The following is a 20,000-nucleotide window of genomic DNA, read 5'->3' on the forward strand; positions in this document are numbered from 1 at the left end:
TTAGAACTCTGTTGTGTTCTGAGAAGACGATTAGAACTCTGTTGTGTTCTGAGAAGACGATTAGAACTCTGTTGTGTTGTGAGAAGACGATTAGAACTCTGTTGTGTTCTGAGAAGACGATTAGAACTCTGTTGTGTTCTGAGAAGACGATTAGAACTCTGTTGTGTTCTGAGAAGACGATTAGAACTCTGTTGTGTTCTGAGAAGACGATTAGAACTCTGTTGTGTTCTGAGAAGACGATTAGAACTCTGTTGTGTTCTGAGAAGACGATTAGAACTCTGTTGTGTTCTGAGAAGACGATTAGAACTCTGTTGTGTTCTGAGAAGACGATTAGAACTCTGTTGTGTTCTGAGAAGACGATAAGAACTATTAGAACAGTCATATTGATGAACCGGTCGGTTAGTGTGAGGGTTCACCCTTTCCTTTTGAGTTTGAGTTTTTACTCTTCAGTGTTTACATTGTCAACCAGGCAGTTGTTATGTATGCTGAGATGCTGTGATCTAACTCTGATTCTGTGTGGTTCCTCCAGTACACACCTTCTAGCAACAACAACACACCCATCCAAGGATTCTACATCTACTACAGACCTACTGATAGTGACAATGACAGTGATTACAAACGGGACGTGGTTGAAGGTGAGTTTACTGTGTTTGTGTGTGTGTGTGTGTGTGTGTGTGTGTCTGTGTGAAATGTGTGAAATGTGTTTTTAATAAATATCTGAGTGCTAATGGCCCTGAACTGAAATCTGAGTACGGTCCGAGAGAGAGGGTGGGAGGGAGGGAGGAAGGTGAGGTAAAGGGGGGAGGGCGAGGAAGAGAGGGAAGGAGAGCATGAGACGAGGGAGGAAGAGAGGGGGGAGGAGAGGTGGCGGGACAAGGTGTGTAAATATATATATATATACTAGTTTATCTTAGTAACCATGTACTCAGGTATTACACGGGGTTAGCTTCTATTGTCATATATTCAGGTATTACACAGTCGAAAACAGCAAGTCTGGGACAGGTAGCACGTCCGGTGAACAGGTCAGGGTTCCATAGCCGCAGGCAGAACAGTTGAAACTGGAGCAGCAGCACGGCCAGGTGGACTGGGGACAGCAAGGAGTCATCAGGCCAGGTAGTCCTGAGACATGGTCCTAGGGCTCAGGTCCTCCGAGAGAGAGAAAGAAAGAGAGAAAGAGAGAATTAGAGAGAGCATACTTAAATTCACACAGGACACCGGATAAGACAGGAGAAGTACTCCAGATATAACAGACTGACCCTAGCCCCCCGACACATAAACTACTGCAGCATAAATACTGGAGGCTGAGACAGGAGGGGTCGGGAGACACTGTGGCCCCATCCGATGATACCCCCGGACAGGGCCAAACAGGCAGGATATAACCCCACCCACTTTGCCAAAGCACAGCCCCCACACCACTAGAGGGATATCTTCAACCACCAACTTACCATCCTGAGACAAGGCCGAGTATAGCCCACAAAGATCTCCACCACAGCACAAACCAGGGGGGGGGGGGGGGCGCCAACCCAGACAGGAAGATCACGTCAGTGACTCAACCCACTCAAGTGACGTACCCCTCATAGGGACGGCATGGAAGAGCACCAGTAAGCCAGTGACTCAGCCCCTGTAATAGGGTTAGAGGCAGAGAACCCCAGTGGAGAGAGGGGAACCGGCCAGGCAGAGACAGCAAGGGCGGTTCATTACTCCAGTGCCTTTCTGTTCACCTTCACACTCCTAGGCCAGACTACACTCAATCATAGGACCTACTGAAGAGATGAGTCTTCAATAAAGACTTAAAGGTTGAGACCGAGTCTGCGTCTCTCACATGGGTAGGCAGACCATTCCATAAAAATGGAGATCTATAGGAGAAAGCCTCCAGCTGTTTGCTTAGAAATTCTAGGGACAGTAAGGAAGCCTGCGTCTTGTGACCGTAGCGTACGTGTAGGTATGTAGGGCAGGACCAACTCGGAAAGATAGGTAGGAGCAGGCCCGTGTAATGCTTTGTAGGTTAACAGTAAAACCTTGAAATCAGCCCTTGCCTTAACAGGAAGCCAGTGTATAGAGGCTAGCACTGGAGTAATATGATCAAATGTTTTGGTTCTAGTCAGGATTCTAGCAGCCGTGTTTAGCACTAACTGAAGTTTATTTAGTGCTTTATCCGGGTAGCCGGTAAGTAGAGCATTGCAGTAGTCTAACCTAGAAGTGAAAAAAGCATGGATATATTTTTCTGCATCATTTTTGGACAGAAAGTTTCTGATTTTTGCAATGTTACGTAGATGGAAAAAAGCTGTCCTTGAAACAGTCTTGATATGTTCATCCAAAGAGAGATCAGGGTCCAGAGTAGGTCCTTCACAGCTTCTTTTTTTAAATGTCGAGAGGAATGGGAGATTCGATATAGGCCGATAGCTTTTTATATTTTCTGGGTCAAGGTCTGGCTTTTTCAAGAGAGGCTTTATTACTGCCACTTTTAGTGAGTTTGGTACACATCAGGAGGATAGAGAGCCGTTTATTATGTTCAACATAGGAGGGCCGAGCACAGGAAGCAGCTCCTTCAGTAGTTTAGTTGGAATAGGGTCCAGTATGCAGCTTGAAGGTTTAGAGGCCATGACTGTTTTCATCATTATGTCAAGAGATATAGTACTAAAACACTTGAGCGTCTCCCTTGATCTTAGGTCCTGGCAGAGTTGTGCAGACTCTGGACAACTGAGCTTTGGAGAAATATACGCAGATTTAAAGAGGAGTCCGTAATGTGCTTTCAAATGAGCATGATTCGATAAAGTCTCTTTATATATCCAAAAACCTCAGTTTTGTTCGATGTGTTTTCTTCAGTAATCCACAGGCTCAAACGCAGTCAAAACAGGCAGACAAAAAATCCAAATTGTATCCGTAAAGTTCATAGAAACATGTCAAACGATGTTTATATTCAATCCTCAGGTTGTTTTTAGCCTAAATAATCGATAATATTTCAACAGGGACAATAATGTCGTCAATATAAAAGGTAAACAAGAAAGGCACTCTCTCGGTCGTGCGCAAACACTTTAAAGTGTTTTCTATCCAAATCTACCAGTTATATGCATATCATATCTTCTGGGCCTGAGAAGCAGGCAGTTTAATTTGGGCTTTTCATCCAAAATTCCGAATGCTGACCCCTAACCCCTAGTGAAGTTAAATTGGAAAAATCAGATGATCGAACAGCAGGGCTCTTCGATACTGCACGGTACTGTCTTTCCAAGCTAATCGGAAGACTTCCATTACACAGGATTAGCTTCATATACGGCACTTGTACACACAACTAGTTTTAAGTAATCCTGTAATGAGGGGGTAATGCTGGAGCAGGGCCAGAACTAACAGGCAGCTGTCATATAAGGAGGTTGTCTGGAGTAAAGTCCTCATGGGACTACTGAGAGAGAAAGCCCTCAACAGAGAGTACCCAGTGGCAGAATACCTGACCTACTGTGACTGACCCACACTTAAGGGAAGCACAGACTCAGTGAGCAGAGCCTTGCTGTAGAGAATGGCTGCCGTAGACAGACCTGGCTCTCAAGAGAAGACAGGCTATGTTCCCACTGTTGTCTTAGGTCTCTAGTTATTTTATCTTTATTTAACTCGGCAAGTCAGTTAAGAACAAATTCTTATTTTCAATGCCGGCCTACCGGGGAACAGTGGGTTAACTACCTTGTTCAGGGGCAGAACGACAGATTTTTACCTTGTCAGCTCGGGGGATTCGATCTTGCAACTATTTATGTAGTGTTGTGTTGTCACTCTTGTCATGCTGTGTGTTTTATTTTGTATTTTGTATTTTTAATCCCCCGTCCACCACAGGAGGCCTTTTGCCTTTTGGTAGGCCATCATTGTAAATAAGAATTTGTTCTTAACTGGCTTGCCTAGTTAAATAAAGGTTAAAGAAAGGTTAAATAAAGGTTAAAGAAAGGTTAAATAAAAATGTAATACAAATATATGTTCCCAGACAGAGAGACAGAGAGACAGAGAGCATAGCCTTGCTATTGAGAGAGACCACCATAGGCAGACCTGGCTCTCAAGAGAAGACAGGCTATGTTCCCACTGCCCACAAAATGAGGTGGAAACTGAGCTGCACTTCCTAACCTCCTGCCAAATGTATGACCATATTAGAGACACATATTTCCCTCAGAATACACAGATCCACTAAGAATTAGAAAACAAACCCATATCTACTGGGTGAAATACCACAGTGTGCATCACAGCAGCAAGATGCGTGACCTTTTGCCACAAGAAAAGGGCAACCAGTGAAGAACAAACACCATTGTAAATACAACCTACATTTATGTTTATTTATTTTCCCTTTTGTACTTTAACTATTTGCACATCATTACAACACTGTATATACTGTTTTTAATTATCGATTTCACTTGCCTTGGCAACTTTAAGATATGTTTCCAATGCCTATAAAGCCCTCCAATTGAGAGAGAGAGAGAGAGAGAGAGAGAGAGAGAGAGAGAGAGAGAGAGAGAGAGAGAGAGAGAGAGAGAGAGAGAGAGAGAGAGAGAGAGAGAGAGAGAGAGAGAGAGAGAGAGAGAGAGAGAGAGAGAGAGAGAGAGAGAGACAGAGAGAGAGACAATATTGAAGAGGGTGTGATGAGATTGTCATTCAGTGAATAACACACCATTCAGATGAAACAATCTTCTCTGTCTGTCTGTCTGTCTGTCTGTCTGTCTGTCTGTCTGTCTGTCTGTCTGTCTGTCTGTCTGTCTGTCTGTCTGTCTGTCTGTCTGTCTGTCTGTCTGTCTGTCTGTCTGTCTGTGTCTCTCTCTCTGTGTCTCTCTCTCTCTCTCTCTCTCTCTCTCTCTCTCTCTCTCTCTCTCTCTCTCTCTCTCTCTCTCTCTCTCTATCTTTCTCCCCCAGGTCTGAAACAGTGGCACCTGATAGGTCAGCTCCAGCCAGAGACATCCTATGACATCAAGATGCAGTGTTTCAACGATGGGGGAGAGAGTGAATACAGCAACGTCATGATCTGTGAGACCAAAGGTAGAACTGGACCCGAAACACACACACACACACACACACACACACACACACACACACACACACACACACACACACACACACACACACACACACACACACACACACACACACAAGTGTTTTATAGGACACAATGTAACAATATGAGTGCTTTATAGAACACAATGTAACAATATGAGTGTTTTATAGGACACAATGTAACAATATGAGTGTTTTATAGAACACAATGTAACAATATGAGTGTTTTATAGGACACAATGTAACAATATGAGTGTTTTATAGAACACAATGTAACAATATGAGTGTTTTATAGAACACAATGTAACAATATGAGTGTTTTATAGAACACAATGTAACAATATGAGTGTTTTATAGAACACAATGTAACAATGTGAGTTTTTTATAGAACACAATGTAACAATATGAGTGTTTTATAGAACACAATGTAACAATATGAGTGTTTTATAGAACACAATGTAACAAAATGAGTGTCTTATAGAACACAATGTAACAATATGAGTGTTTTATAGGACACAATGTAACAATGTGAGTGTTTTATAGGACACAATGTAACAATATGAGTGTTTTATAGAACACAATGTAACAATATGAGTGTTTTATAGAACACAATGTAACAAAATGAGTGTCTTATAGAACACAATGTAACAATATGAGTGTTTTATAGAACACAATGTAACAATGTGAGTTTTTTATAGAACACAATGTAACAATATGAGTGTTTTATAGAACACAATGTAACAATATGAGTGTTTTATAGAACACAATGTAACAAAATGAGTGTCTTATAGAACACAATGTAACAATATGAGTGTTTTATAGAACACAATGTAACAATGTGAGTGTTTTATAGGACACAATGTAACAATATGAGTGTTTTATAGAACACAATGTAACAATGTGAGTGTTTTATAGAACACAATGTAACAATGTGAGTGTCTTATAGAACACAATGTAACAATGTGAGTGTTTTATAGAACACAATGTAACAATGTGAGTGTTTTATAGAACACAATGTAACAATGTGAGTGTCTTATAGAACACAATGTAACAATGTGAGTGTTTTATAGAACACAATGTAACAATGTGAGTGTCTTATAGAACACAATGTAACAATGTGAGTGTTTTATAGAACACAATGTAACAATGTGAGTGTTTTATAGAACACAATGTAACAATATGAGTGTTTTATAGGACACAATGTAACAATATGAGTGTTTTATAGAACACAATGTAACAATATGAGTGTTTTATAGAACACAATGTAACAATGTGAGTGTTTTATAGAACACAATGTAACAATGTGAGTGTTTTATAGAACACAATGTAACAATATGAGTGTTTTATAGGACACAATGTAACAATATGAGTGTTTTATAGAACACAATGTAACAATATGAGTGTTTTATAGAACACAATGTAACAATATGAGTGTTTTATAGAACACAATGTAACAATATGAGTGTTTTATAGAACACAATGTAACAATATGAGTGTTTTATAGAACACAATGTAACAATATGAGTGTTTTATAGAACACAATGTAACAATATGAGTGTTTTATAGAACACAATGTAACAATATGAGTGTTTTATAGAACACAATGTAACAATATGAGTGTTTTATAGGACACAATGTAACAATATGAGTGTTTTATAGGACACAATGTAACAATATGAGTGTTTTATAGGACACAATGTAACAATATGAGTGTTTTATAGAACACAATGTAACAATATGAGTGTTTTATAGGACACAATGTAACAATATGAGTGTTTTATAGAACACAATGTAACAATGTGAGTGTTTTATAGAACACAATGTAACAATGTGAGTGTTTTATAGAACACAATGTAACAATATGAGTGTTTTATAGGACACAATGTAACAATATGAGTGTTTTATAGAACACAATGTAACAATGTGAGTGTTTTATAGAACACAATGTAACAATGTGAGTGTTTTATAGAACACAATGTAACAATATGAGTGTTTTATAGGACACAATGTAACAATGTGAGTGTTTTATAGAACACAATGTAACAATATGAGTGTTTTATAGAACACAATGTAACAATATGAGTGTCTTATAGAACACAATGTAACAATATGAGTGTTTTATAGAACACAATGTAACAATATGAGTGTTTTATAGGACACAATGTAACAATATGAGTGTTTTATAGAACACAATGTAACAATATGAGTGTTTTATAGAACACAATGTAACAATGTGAGTGTTTTATAGGACACAATGTAACAATATGAGTGTTTTATAGAACACAATGTAACAAAATGAGTGTCTTATAGAACACAATGTAACAATATGAGTGTTTTATAGGACATAATGTAACAATATGAGTGTTTTATAGGACACAATGTAACAATATGAGTGTTTTATAGAACACAATGTAACAATGTGAGTGTTTTATAGAACACAATGTAACAATATGAGTGTTTTATAGGACACAATGTAACAATATGAGTGTTTTATAGAACACAATGTAACAATATGAGTGTTTTATAGGACACAATGTAACAATGTGAGTGTTTTATAGGACACAATGTAACAATATGAGTGTTTTATAGAACACAATGTAACAATATGAGTGTTTTATAGAACACAATGTAACAATGTGAGTGTTTTATAGAACACAATGTAACAATATGAGTGTTTTATAGAACACAATGTAACAATGTGAGTGTTTTATAGAACACAATGTAACAATATGAGTGTTTTATAGAACACAATGTAACAATGTGAGTGTTTTATAGAACACAATGTAACAATATGAGTGTTTTATAGAACACAATGTAACAATGTGAGTGTTTTATAGAACACAATGTAACAATATGAGTGTTTTATAGAACACAATGTAACAATGTGAGTGTTTTATAGAACACAATGTAACAATATGAGTGTTTTATAGAACACAATGTAACAATATGAGTGTTTTATAGAACACAATGTAACAATGTGAGTGTTTTATAGAACACAATGTAACAATATGAGTGTTTTATAGAACACAATGTAACAATATGAGTGTTTTATAGGACACAATGTAACAATATGAGTGTTTTATAGGACACAATATGAGTGTTTTATAGAACACAATGTAACAATATGAGTGTTTTATAGGACACAATATGAGTGTTTTATAGAACACAATGTAACAATATGAGTGTTTTATAGAACACAATGTAACAATATGAGTGTTTTATAGAACACAATATGAGTGTTTTATAGAACACAATGTAACAATATGAGTGTTTTATAGGACACAATATGAGTGTTTTATAGGACACAATGTAACAATATGAGTGTTTTATAGGACACAATGTAACAATATGAGTGCTTTATAGAACACAATGTAACAATATGAGTGTTTTATAGAACACAATGTAACAATATGAGTGTTTTATAGGACACAATATGAGTGTTTTATAGGACACAATGTAACAATATGAGTGTTTTATAGGACACAATGTAACAATATGAGTGTTTTATAGAACACAATGTAACAATATGAGTGTTTTATAGGACACAATGTAACAATATGAGTGTCTTATAGAACACAATGTAACAATATGAGTGTTTTATAGAACACAATGTAACAATGTGAGTGTTTTATAGAACACAATGTAACAATATGAGTGTTTTATAGAACACAATGTAACAATATGAGTGTTTTATAGGACACAATGTAACAATATGAGTGTTTTATAGAACACAATGTAACAATATGAGTGTTTTATAGAACACAATGTAACAATATGAGTGTTTATAGAACACAATGTAACAATGTGAGTGTTTTATAGAACACAATGTAACAATATGAGTGTTTTATAGAACACAATGTAACAATATGAGTGTTTATAGAACACAATGTAACAATATGAGTGTTTTATAGAACACAATGTAACAATATGAGTGTTTTATATGACACAATGTAACAATATGAGTGTTTTATAGGACACAATGTAACAATATGAGTGTTTTATAGAACACAATGTAACAATTTGAGTGTTTTATAGAACACAATGTAACAATATGAGTGTTTTATAGAACACAATGTAACAATATGAGTGTTTTATAGGACACAATGTAACAATGTGAGTGTTTTATAGAACACAATGTAACAATATGAGTGTTTTATAGAACACAATGTAACAATATGAGTGTTTTATAGAACACAATGTAACAATGTGAGTGTTTTATAGAACACAATGTAACAATATGAGTGTTTTATAGAACACAATGTAACAATATGAGTGTTTTATAGGACACAATGTAACAATATGAGTGTTTTATAGAACACAATGTAACAATATGAGTGTTTTATATGACACAATGTAACAATATGAGTGTTTTATAGGACACAATGTAACAATATGAGTGTTTTATAGAACACAATGTAACAATATGAGTGTTTTATAGAACACAATGTAACAATATGAGTGTTTTATAGGACACAATGTAACAATATGAGTGTTTTATAGGACACAATGTAACAATATGAGTGTTTTATAGAACACAATGTAACAATATGAGTGTTTTATAGGACACAATGTAACAATATGAGTGTTTTATAGAACACAATGTAACAATGTGAGTGTTTTATAGAACACAATGTAACAATATGAGTGTTTTATAGGACACAATGTAACAATATGAGTGTTTTATAGAACACAATGTAACAATGTGAGTGTTTTATAGAACACAATGTAACAATGTGAGTGTTTTATAGAACACAATGTAACAATATGAGTGTTTTATAGGACACAATGTAACAATATGAGTGTTTTATAGAACACAATGTAACAATGTGAGTGTTTTATAGAACACAATGTAACAATATGAGTGTCTTATAGAACACAATGTAACAATATGAGTGTTTTATAGAACACAATGTAACAATATGAGTGTTTTATAGGACACAATGTAACAATATGAGTGTTTTATAGAACACAATGTAACAATATGAGTGTTTTATAGAACACAATGTAACAATATGAGTGTTTATAGAACACAATGTAACAATATGAGTGTTTTATAGAACACAATGTAACAATATGAGTGTTTTATATGACACAATGTAACAATATGAGTGTTTTATAGGACACAATGTAACAATATGAGTGTTTTATAGAACACAATGTAACAATTTGAGTGTTTTATAGAACACAATGTAACAATATGAGTGTTTTATAGAACACAATGTAACAATATGAGTGTTTTATAGGACACAATGTAACAATGTGAGTGTTTTATAGAACACAATGTAACAATATGAGTGTTTTATAGAACACAATGTAACAATATGAGTGTTTTATAGAACACAATGTAACAATGTGAGTGTTTTATAGAACACAATGTAACAATATGAGTGTTTTATAGAACACAATGTAACAATATGAGTGTTTTATAGGACACAATGTAACAATATGAGTGTTTTATAGAACACAATGTAACAATATGAGTGTTTTATATGACACAATGTAACAATATGAGTGTTTTATAGGACACAATGTAACAATATGAGTGTTTTATAGAACACAATGTAACAATATGAGTGTTTTATAGAACACAATGTAACAATATGAGTGTTTTATAGGACACAATGTAACAATATGAGTGTTTTATAGGACACAATGTAACAATATGAGTGTTTTATAGAACACAATGTAACAATATGAGTGTTTTATAGGACACAATGTAACAATATGAGTGTTTTATAGAACACAATGTAACAATGTGAGTGTTTTATAGAACACAATGTAACAATGTGAGTGTTTTATAGAACACAATGTAACAATATGAGTGTTTTATAGGACACAATGTAACAATATGAGTGTTTTATAGAACACAATGTAACAATATGAGTGTTTTATAGGACACAATGTAACAATGTGAGTGTTTTATAGGACACAATGTAACAATATGAGTGTTTTATAGAACACAATGTAACAATATGAGTGTTTTATAGAACACAATGTAACAATGTGAGTGTTTTATAGAACACAATGTAACAATATGAGTGTTTTATAGAACACAATGTAACAATGTGAGTGTTTTATAGAACACAATGTAACAATATGAGTGTTTTATAGAACACAATGTAACAATGTGAGTGTTTTATAGAACACAATGTAACAATATGAGTGTTTTATAGAACACAATGTAACAATGTGAGTGTTTTATAGAACACAATGTAACAATATGAGTGTTTTATAGAACACAATGTAACAATGTGAGTGTTTTATAGAACACAATGTAACAATATGAGTGTTTTATAGAACACAATGTAACAATATGAGTGTTTTATAGAACACAATGTAACAATGTGAGTGTTTTATAGAACACAATGTAACAATATGAGTGTTTTATAGAACACAATGTAACAATATGAGTGTTTTATAGAACACAATGTAACAATATGAGTGTTTTATAGGACACAATGTAACAATATGAGTGTTTTATAGGACACAATATGAGTGTTTTATAGAACACAATGTAACAATATGAGTGTTTTATAGGACACAATATGAGTGTTTTATAGAACACAATGTAACAATATGAGTGTTTTATAGAACACAATGTAACAATATGAGTGTTTTATAGGACACAATATGAGTGTTTTATAGAACACAATGTAACAATATGAGTGTTTTATAGGACACAATATGAGTGTTTTATAGGACACAATGTAACAATATGAGTGTTTTATAGGACACAATGTAACAATATGAGTGCTTTATAGAACACAATGTAACAATATGAGTGTTTTATAGAACACAATGTAACAATATGAGTGTTTTATAGGACACAATATGAGTGTTTTATAGGACACAATGTAACAATATGAGTGTTTTATAGGACACAATGTAACAATATGAGTGTTTTATAGAACACAATGTAACAATATGAGTGTTTTATAGGACACAATGTAACAATATGAGTGTCTTATAGAACACAATGTAACAATATGAGTGTTTTATAGAACACAATGTAACAATGTGAGTGTTTTATAGAACACAATGTAACAATATGAGTGTTTTATAGAACACAATGTAACAATATGAGTGTTTTATAGGACACAATGTAACAATATGAGTGTTTTATAGAACACAATGTAACAATATGAGTGTTTTATAGAACACAATGTAACAATATGAGTGTTTATAGAACACAATGTAACAATGTGAGTGTTTTATAGAACACAATGTAACAATATGAGTGTTTTATAGAACACAATGTAACAATATGAGTGTTTATAGAACACAATGTAACAATATGAGTGTTTTATAGAACACAATGTAACAATATGAGTGTTTTATATGACACAATGTAACAATATGAGTGTTTTATAGGACACAATGTAACAATATGAGTGTTTTATAGAACACAATGTAACAATGTGAGTGTTTTATAGAACACAATGTAACAATATGAGTGTTTTATAGAACACAATGTAACAATATGAGTGTTTTATAGGACACAATGTAACAATGTGAGTGTTTTATAGAACACAATGTAACAATATGAGTGTTTTATAGAACACAATGTAACAATATGAGTGTTTTATAGAACACAATGTAACAATGTGAGTGTTTTATAGAACACAATGTAACAATATGAGTGTTTTATAGAACACAATGTAACAATATGAGTGTTTTATAGGACACAATGTAACAATATGAGTGTTTTATAGAACACAATGTAACAATATGAGTGTTTTATATGACACAATGTAACAATATGAGTGTTTTATAGGACACAATGTAACAATATGAGTGTTTTATAGAACACAATGTAACAATATGAGTGTTTTATAGAACACAATGTAACAATATGAGTGTTTTATAGGACACAATGTAACAATGTGAGTGTTTTATAGGACACAATGTAACAATGTGAGTGTTTTATAGAACACAATGTAACAATATGAGTGTTTTATAGAACACAATGTAACAATGTGAGTGTTTTATAGAACACAATGTAACAATATGAGTGTTTTATAGAACACAATGTAACAATATGCGTGTTTTATAGAACACAATGTAACAAAATGAGTGTTTTATAGAACACAATGTAACAATATGAGTGTTTTATAGAACACAATGTAACAATATGAGTGTTTTATAGAACACAATGTAACAATATGAGTGTTTTATAGGACACAATGTAACAATATGAGTGTTTTATAGAACACAATGTAACAATGTGAGTGTTTTATAGAACACAATGTAACAATATGAGTGTTTTATAGAACACAATGTAACAATGTGAGTGTTTTATAGAACACAATGTAACAATATGAGTGTTTTATAGAACACAATGTAACAATATGAGTGTTTTATAGAACACAATGTAACAATATGAGTGTTTTATAGAACACAATGTAACAATATGAGTGTTTTATAGAACACAATGTAACAATATGAGTGTTTTATAGAACACAATGTAACAATGTGAGTGTTTTATAGAACACAATGTAACAATATGAGTGTTTTATAGAACACAATGTAACAATATGAGTGTTTATAGAACACAATGTAACAATATGAGTGTTTTATAGAACACAATGTAACAATATGAGTGTTTTATAGAACACAATGTAACAATATGAGTGTTTTATAGAACACAATGTAACAATATGCGTGTTTTATAGAACACAATGTAACAATATGAGTGTTTTATAGAACACAATGTAACAAAATGAGTGTTTTATAGGACACAATATGAGTGTTTTATAGGACACAATGTAACAATATGAGTGTTTTATAGAACACAATGTAACAATATGAGTGTCTTATAGGACACAATATGAGTGTTTTATAGGACACAATGTGAGTGTCTTATAGGACACAATATGAGTGTTTTATAGGACACAATGTAACAATATGAGTGTTTTATAGGACACAATGTAACAATATGAGTGTTTTATAGAACACAATGTAACAATATGAGTGTTTTATAGAACACAATGTAACAATATGAGTGTTTTATAGAACACAATGTAACAATATGAGTGTTTTATAGGACACAATGTAACAATATGAGTGTTTTATAGAACACAATGTAACAATATGAGTGTTTTATAGAACACAATGTAACAATATGAGTGTTTTATAGGACACAATATGAGTGTTTTATAGGACACAATGTAACAATATGAGTGTTTTATAGGACACAATGTAACAATATGAGTGTTTTATAGAACACAATGTAACAATATGAGTGTTTTATAGGACACAATGTAACAATATGAGTGTCTTATAGAACACAATGTAACAATATGAGTGTTTTATAGAACACAATGTAACAATGTGAGTGTTTTATAGAACACAATGTAACAATATGAGTGTTTTATAGAACACAATGTAACAATATGAGTGTTTTATAGGACACAATGTAACAATATGAGTGTTTTATAGAACACAATGTAACAATATGAGTGTTTTATAGAACACAATGTAACAATATGAGTGTTTATAGAACACAATGTAACAATGTGAGTGTTTTATAGAACACAATGTAACAATATGAGTGTTTTATAGAACACAATGTAACAATATGAGTGTTTATAGAACACAATGTAACAATATGAGTGTTTTATAGAACACAATGTAACAATATGAGTGTTTTATATGACACAATGTAACAATATGAGTGTTTTATAGGACACAATGTAACAATATGAGTGTTTTATAGAACACAATGTAACAATGTGAGTGTTTTATAGAACACAATGTAACAATATGAGTGTTTTATAGAACACAATGTAACAATATGAGTGTTTTATAGGACACAATGTAACAATGTGAGTGTTTTATAGAACACAATGTAACAATATGAGTGTTTTATAGAACACAATGTAACAATATGAGTGTTTTATAGAACACAATGTAACAATGTGAGTGTTTTATAGAACACAATGTAACAATATGAGTGTTTTATAGAACACAATGTAACAATATGAGTGTTTTATAGGACACAATGTAACAATATGAGTGTTTTATAGAACACAATGTAACAATATGAGTGTTTTATATGACACAATGTAACAATATGAGTGTTTTATAGGACACAATGTAACAATATGAGTGTTTTATAGAACACAATGTAACAATATGAGTGTTTTATAGAACACAATGTAACAATATGAGTGTTTTATAGGACACAATGTAACAATGTGAGTGTTTTATAGGACACAATGTAACAATGTGAGTGTTTTATAGAACACAATGTAACAATATGAGTGTTTTATAGAACACAATGTAACAATGTGAGTGTTTTATAGAACACAATGTAACAATATGAGTGTTTTATAGAACACAATGTAACAATATGCGTGTTTTATAGAACACAATGTAACAAAATGAGTGTTTTATAGAACACAATGTAACAATATGAGTGTTTTATAGAACACAATGTAACAATATGAGTGTTTTATAGAACACAATGTAACAATATGAGTGTTTTATAGGACACAATGTAACAATATGAGTGTTTTATAGAACACAATGTAACAATGTGAGTGTTTTATAGAACACAATGTAACAATATGAGTGTTTTATAGAACACAATGTAACAATGTGAGTGTTTTATAGAACACAATGTAACAATATGAGTGTTTTATAGAACACAATGTAACAATATGAGTGTTTTATAGAACACAATGTAACAATATGAGTGTTTTATAGAACACAATGTAACAATATGAGTGTTTTATAGAACACAATGTAACAATATGAGTGTTTTATAGAACACAATGTAACAATGTGAGTGTTTTATAGAACACAATGTAACAATATGAGTGTTTTATAGAACACAATGTAACAATATGAGTGTTTATAGAACACAATGTAACAATATGAGTGTTTTATAGAACACAATGTAACAATATGAGTGTTTTATAGAACACAATGTAACAATATGAGTGTTTTATAGAACACAATGTAACAATATGCGTGTTTTATAGAACACAATGTAACAATATGAGTGTTTTATAGAACACAATGTAACAAAATGAGTGTTTTATAGGACACAATATGAGTGTTTTATAGGACACAATGTAACAATATGAGTGTTTTATAGAACACAATGTAACAATATGAGTGTCTTATAGGACACAATATGAGTGTTTTATAGGACACAATGTGAGTGTCTTATAGGACACAATATGAGTGTTTTATAGGACACAATGTAACAATATGAGTGTTTTATAGGACACAATGTAACAATATGAGTGTTTTATAGAACACAATGTAACAATATGAGTGTTTTATAGAACACAATGTAACAATATGAGTGTTTTATAGAACACAATGTAACAATATGAGTGTTTTATAGGACACAATGTAACAATATGAGTGTTTTATAGAACACAATGTAACAATATGAGTGTTTTATAGAACACAATGTAACAATATGAGTGTTTTATAGGACACAATGTAACAATATGAGTGTTTTATAGAACACAATGTAACAATATGAGTGTTTTATAGGACACAATGTAACAATGTGAGTGTCTTATAGAACACAATGTAACAATATGAGTGTTTTATAGAACACAATGTAACAATATGAGTGTTTTATAGAACACAATGTAACAATATGAGTGTTTTATAGAACACAATGTAACAATATGAGTGTTTTATAGAACACAATGTAACAATATGAGTGTTTTATAGGACACAATGTAACAAAATGAGTGTTTTATAGAACACAATGTAACAATATGAGTGTTTTATAGGACACAATGTAACAATATGAGTATTTTATAGAACACAATGTAACAATATGAGTGTTTTATAGGACACAATGTAACAATATGAGTGTTTTATAGGACACAATGTAACAATATGAGTGTTTTATAGAACACAATGTAACAATATGAGTGTTTTATAGAACACAATGTAACAATATGAGTGTTTTATAGAACACAATGTAACAATGTATAGAAATGTGCTGCTGGGTTTCACACTGTTTACTAGTACTAGTTGAGAGAAGACTGCTGGGTTTCACACTGTTTACTAGTACTAGTTGAGAGAAGACTGCTGGGTTTCACACTGTTTACTAGTACTAGTTGAGAGAAGACTGCTGGGTTTCACACTGTTTACTAGTACTAGTTGAGAGAAGACTGCTGTGTTTCACACTGTTTACTAGTACTAGTTGAGAGAAGACTATTGAGAGAGGGATCAGTAACCTAACCCTCCTCCCCCCACACAGCGCGCCAGCCCCCAGGGGTCCCCAGCCAGCACCCCATCACCCCACCGGGACCCTACCCCCCAGACACCCCCACCCCACCCGGGGGCCTGCTGTACCTGATCGTGGGCTGTGTTCTAGGGGTCATGGTCCTCATCCTACTCGTCTTCATCACCATGTGTCTGTGGAGGAACCGGCAGCAGAATACCATGCACAGTGAGAACCCTAACCCCTAGACCCTAACCCCTAGACTCTAACCCCCTGTACCCTAACCCCTAGACCCTAACCCCTAGACTCTAACCCCTAACCCCTAGACCCTAACCCCTAGACTCTAACCCCTAACCCCTAGACCCTAACCCCTAGACTCTAACCCCTAACCCCTATACCCTAACCCCTAGACCCTAACCCCTAGACCCTAACCCCTAGACTCTAACCCCTAGACTCTAACCCCTATACCCTAACCCCTAGACCCTAACCCCTAGACCCTAACCCCTAGACTCTAACCCCTAGACTCTAACCCCTAGACTCTAACCCCTAGACTCTAACCCCTATACCCTAACCCCTAGACCCTAACCCCTAGACCCTAACCCCTAGACTCTAACCCCTAGACTCTAACCCCTAGACTCTAACCCCTAGACCCTAACCCCTAGACCCTAACCCCTAGACTCTAACCCCTAGACTCTAACCCCTAGACCCTAACCCCTATACCCTAACACCTAGACTCTAACCCCTGTACCCTAACCCCTGTACCCTAACCCCTGTACCCTAACCCCTGTACCCTAACCCCTAGACCCTAACCCCTGTACCCTAACCCCTGTACCCTAACCCCTGTACCCTAACCCCTGTACCCTAACCCCTAGACCCTAACCCCTAGACCCTAGGGGTTAGAGACAGACAGACAGACAGACAGACAGACAGACAGACAGACAGACAGACAGACAGACAGAGACAGACAGACAGACAGACAGACAGACAGAGACAGACAGACAGACAGACAGACAGACAGACAGACAGACAGACAGACAGACAGACAGACAGAGAGAGACAGACAGACAGACAGACAGACAGACAGACAGACAGACAGACAGACAGACAGACAGACAGACAGACAGACAGACAGACAGACAGACAGACAGACAGACAGACAGACAGACAGACAGACAGACAGACAGAGTAACTGTCCACACAGTATCCAGATGGTCGTATTAGCACTGGCAGCCCAAGAGACTGGCAGGACAACAACCATATGGCCAGGGGTGAAATTGAGGTTGAATTTAAACTCATTGATGTATAAAAACAATATCTCGGTGGTCATTCACTGCTAGTTCCACTCCTCCATATGTAATATTATTATCACAGGCCAAGATGGTGGCAGCTTCTGGCAGCTAGTAGGAGCTGTTGGCTCGGGGCTTACTTTTTCTAACGGTCTTTTCCATTTCTTTCGCTCTTTGTCTGTGTCTGCTCCCTCCCTCTCCCTCTCCCTCTCCCTCTCCCCCTCCCTCCCTCCCTCCCTCCCTCCCCCTCTCCCTCCCTCCCGCCCTCCCTCCCTCTCTCTCCCTCTCTCCCTCTCTCTCTCTCTCTCTCTCTCCCTATCTCTCTCCCTTTCTCTCCATCTCTCTCTCCCTCTCCCTCCCGCCCTCTCTCTCTCTCCCTCTCTCTCCCTCCCGCCCTCTCTCTACCCTCTCCCGCCCTCTCTCACTCTCTCTCTCTCTCTCTCTCCCTCCTGCCCGCCCGCCCTCCCTCCCTCCAGAGTACGACCCCCCAGGCTACCTCTACCAGCCTGCAGAGATGAACGGCCATGTTCTAGAGTACACCAGCCTGCCTGGTAGCAGCCGGATCAACGGTGGCGTCCACGGGGGCTACGGGCACAGCGGTCTACCCCAGGGCTGCCACCACCTGCACCACAAGCTGCCTAACGGCCTGGCGCTGCGTAATGGGTCTGCTGGGCTGGGGTACCCACCACACAGCCACGATGCCTCCTTACCACACAGCACTGTGGAGTATGAGCACCCTGTCCCTCACCACCACAATGTGAGTTAGCATGCAGACACGCACACACACACACACAGACACACACAGGTAGCACTTTCTCTCACGTATACACAGACAGACAGACAGACAGACAGACAGACAGACAGACAGACAGACAGACAGACAGACAGACAGACAGACAGACAGACAGACAGACAGACAGACAGACAGACAGACAGACAGACAGACAGACAGACAGACAGACAGACAGACAGACAGACAGACAGACAGACAGACAGACAGACAGACCCATATAGAGAGCGGTTAGAGCAACATCTCTCTTGTCTCTGTGTGTTCCAGGGTGAAGGTGTGTACACAGCCTTGCCCCAGACTGACCCGTCTGACTGTATGAGTTGCCAGAACTTCTGCAACAACAACAGGTAATGAGAGAACCAACCAGAGCTTCTTAGGTTATTATTGGTTTAGCTGCTGCTTCAGTCTGTTACATATTCACACTTCACATACAGTACATTTCCCTCTCCTCTCCTCTCCCCTCCTCTCCTTTCCTCTTCTCTCCTCTCCTCTCCCCTCCTCTCCTTTCCTCTTCTCTCCTCTCCTCTCCCCTCCTCTCCTTTCCTCTTCTCTCCTCTCCTCTCCTCTCCTCTCGTCTTCTCTCCTTTCCTCTCCTCTCCTTTCCTCTCCTTTCCTTTCCTCTCCTCTCCTCTCCTTTCCTATCCTCTCCCCTCCTCTCCTTTTCTCTTCTCTCCTCTCCTCTCCTTTCCTCTTCTCTTCTCTCCTCTTC

The 20,000-nt window shown here is 35.8% G+C and overlaps 1 protein-coding gene across 1 annotated transcript in view; it reads left to right on the forward strand.

Moving 5' to 3' along the window:
• Positions 1-20,000, forward strand: part of LOC139549623 (cell adhesion molecule-related/down-regulated by oncogenes-like) — a 79,886-nt gene that overhangs the window by 55,156 nt on the left and 4,730 nt on the right. The window contains exons 11-15 of the mRNA XM_071360299.1: positions 530-635; positions 4,879-5,001; positions 17,252-17,443; positions 18,978-19,258; positions 19,559-19,638. Coding sequence (XP_071216400.1) covers positions 530-635; positions 4,879-5,001; positions 17,252-17,443; positions 18,978-19,258; positions 19,559-19,638 — 782 coding nt within the window. The remainder of the gene's footprint in view (positions 1-529; positions 636-4,878; positions 5,002-17,251; positions 17,444-18,977; positions 19,259-19,558; positions 19,639-20,000) is intronic.

The sequence above is a fragment of the Salvelinus alpinus genome, chromosome 22, assembly GCF_045679555.1.
Source record: "Salvelinus alpinus chromosome 22, SLU_Salpinus.1, whole genome shotgun sequence".
Taxonomy (NCBI): domain Eukaryota; kingdom Metazoa; phylum Chordata; class Actinopteri; order Salmoniformes; family Salmonidae; genus Salvelinus; species Salvelinus alpinus.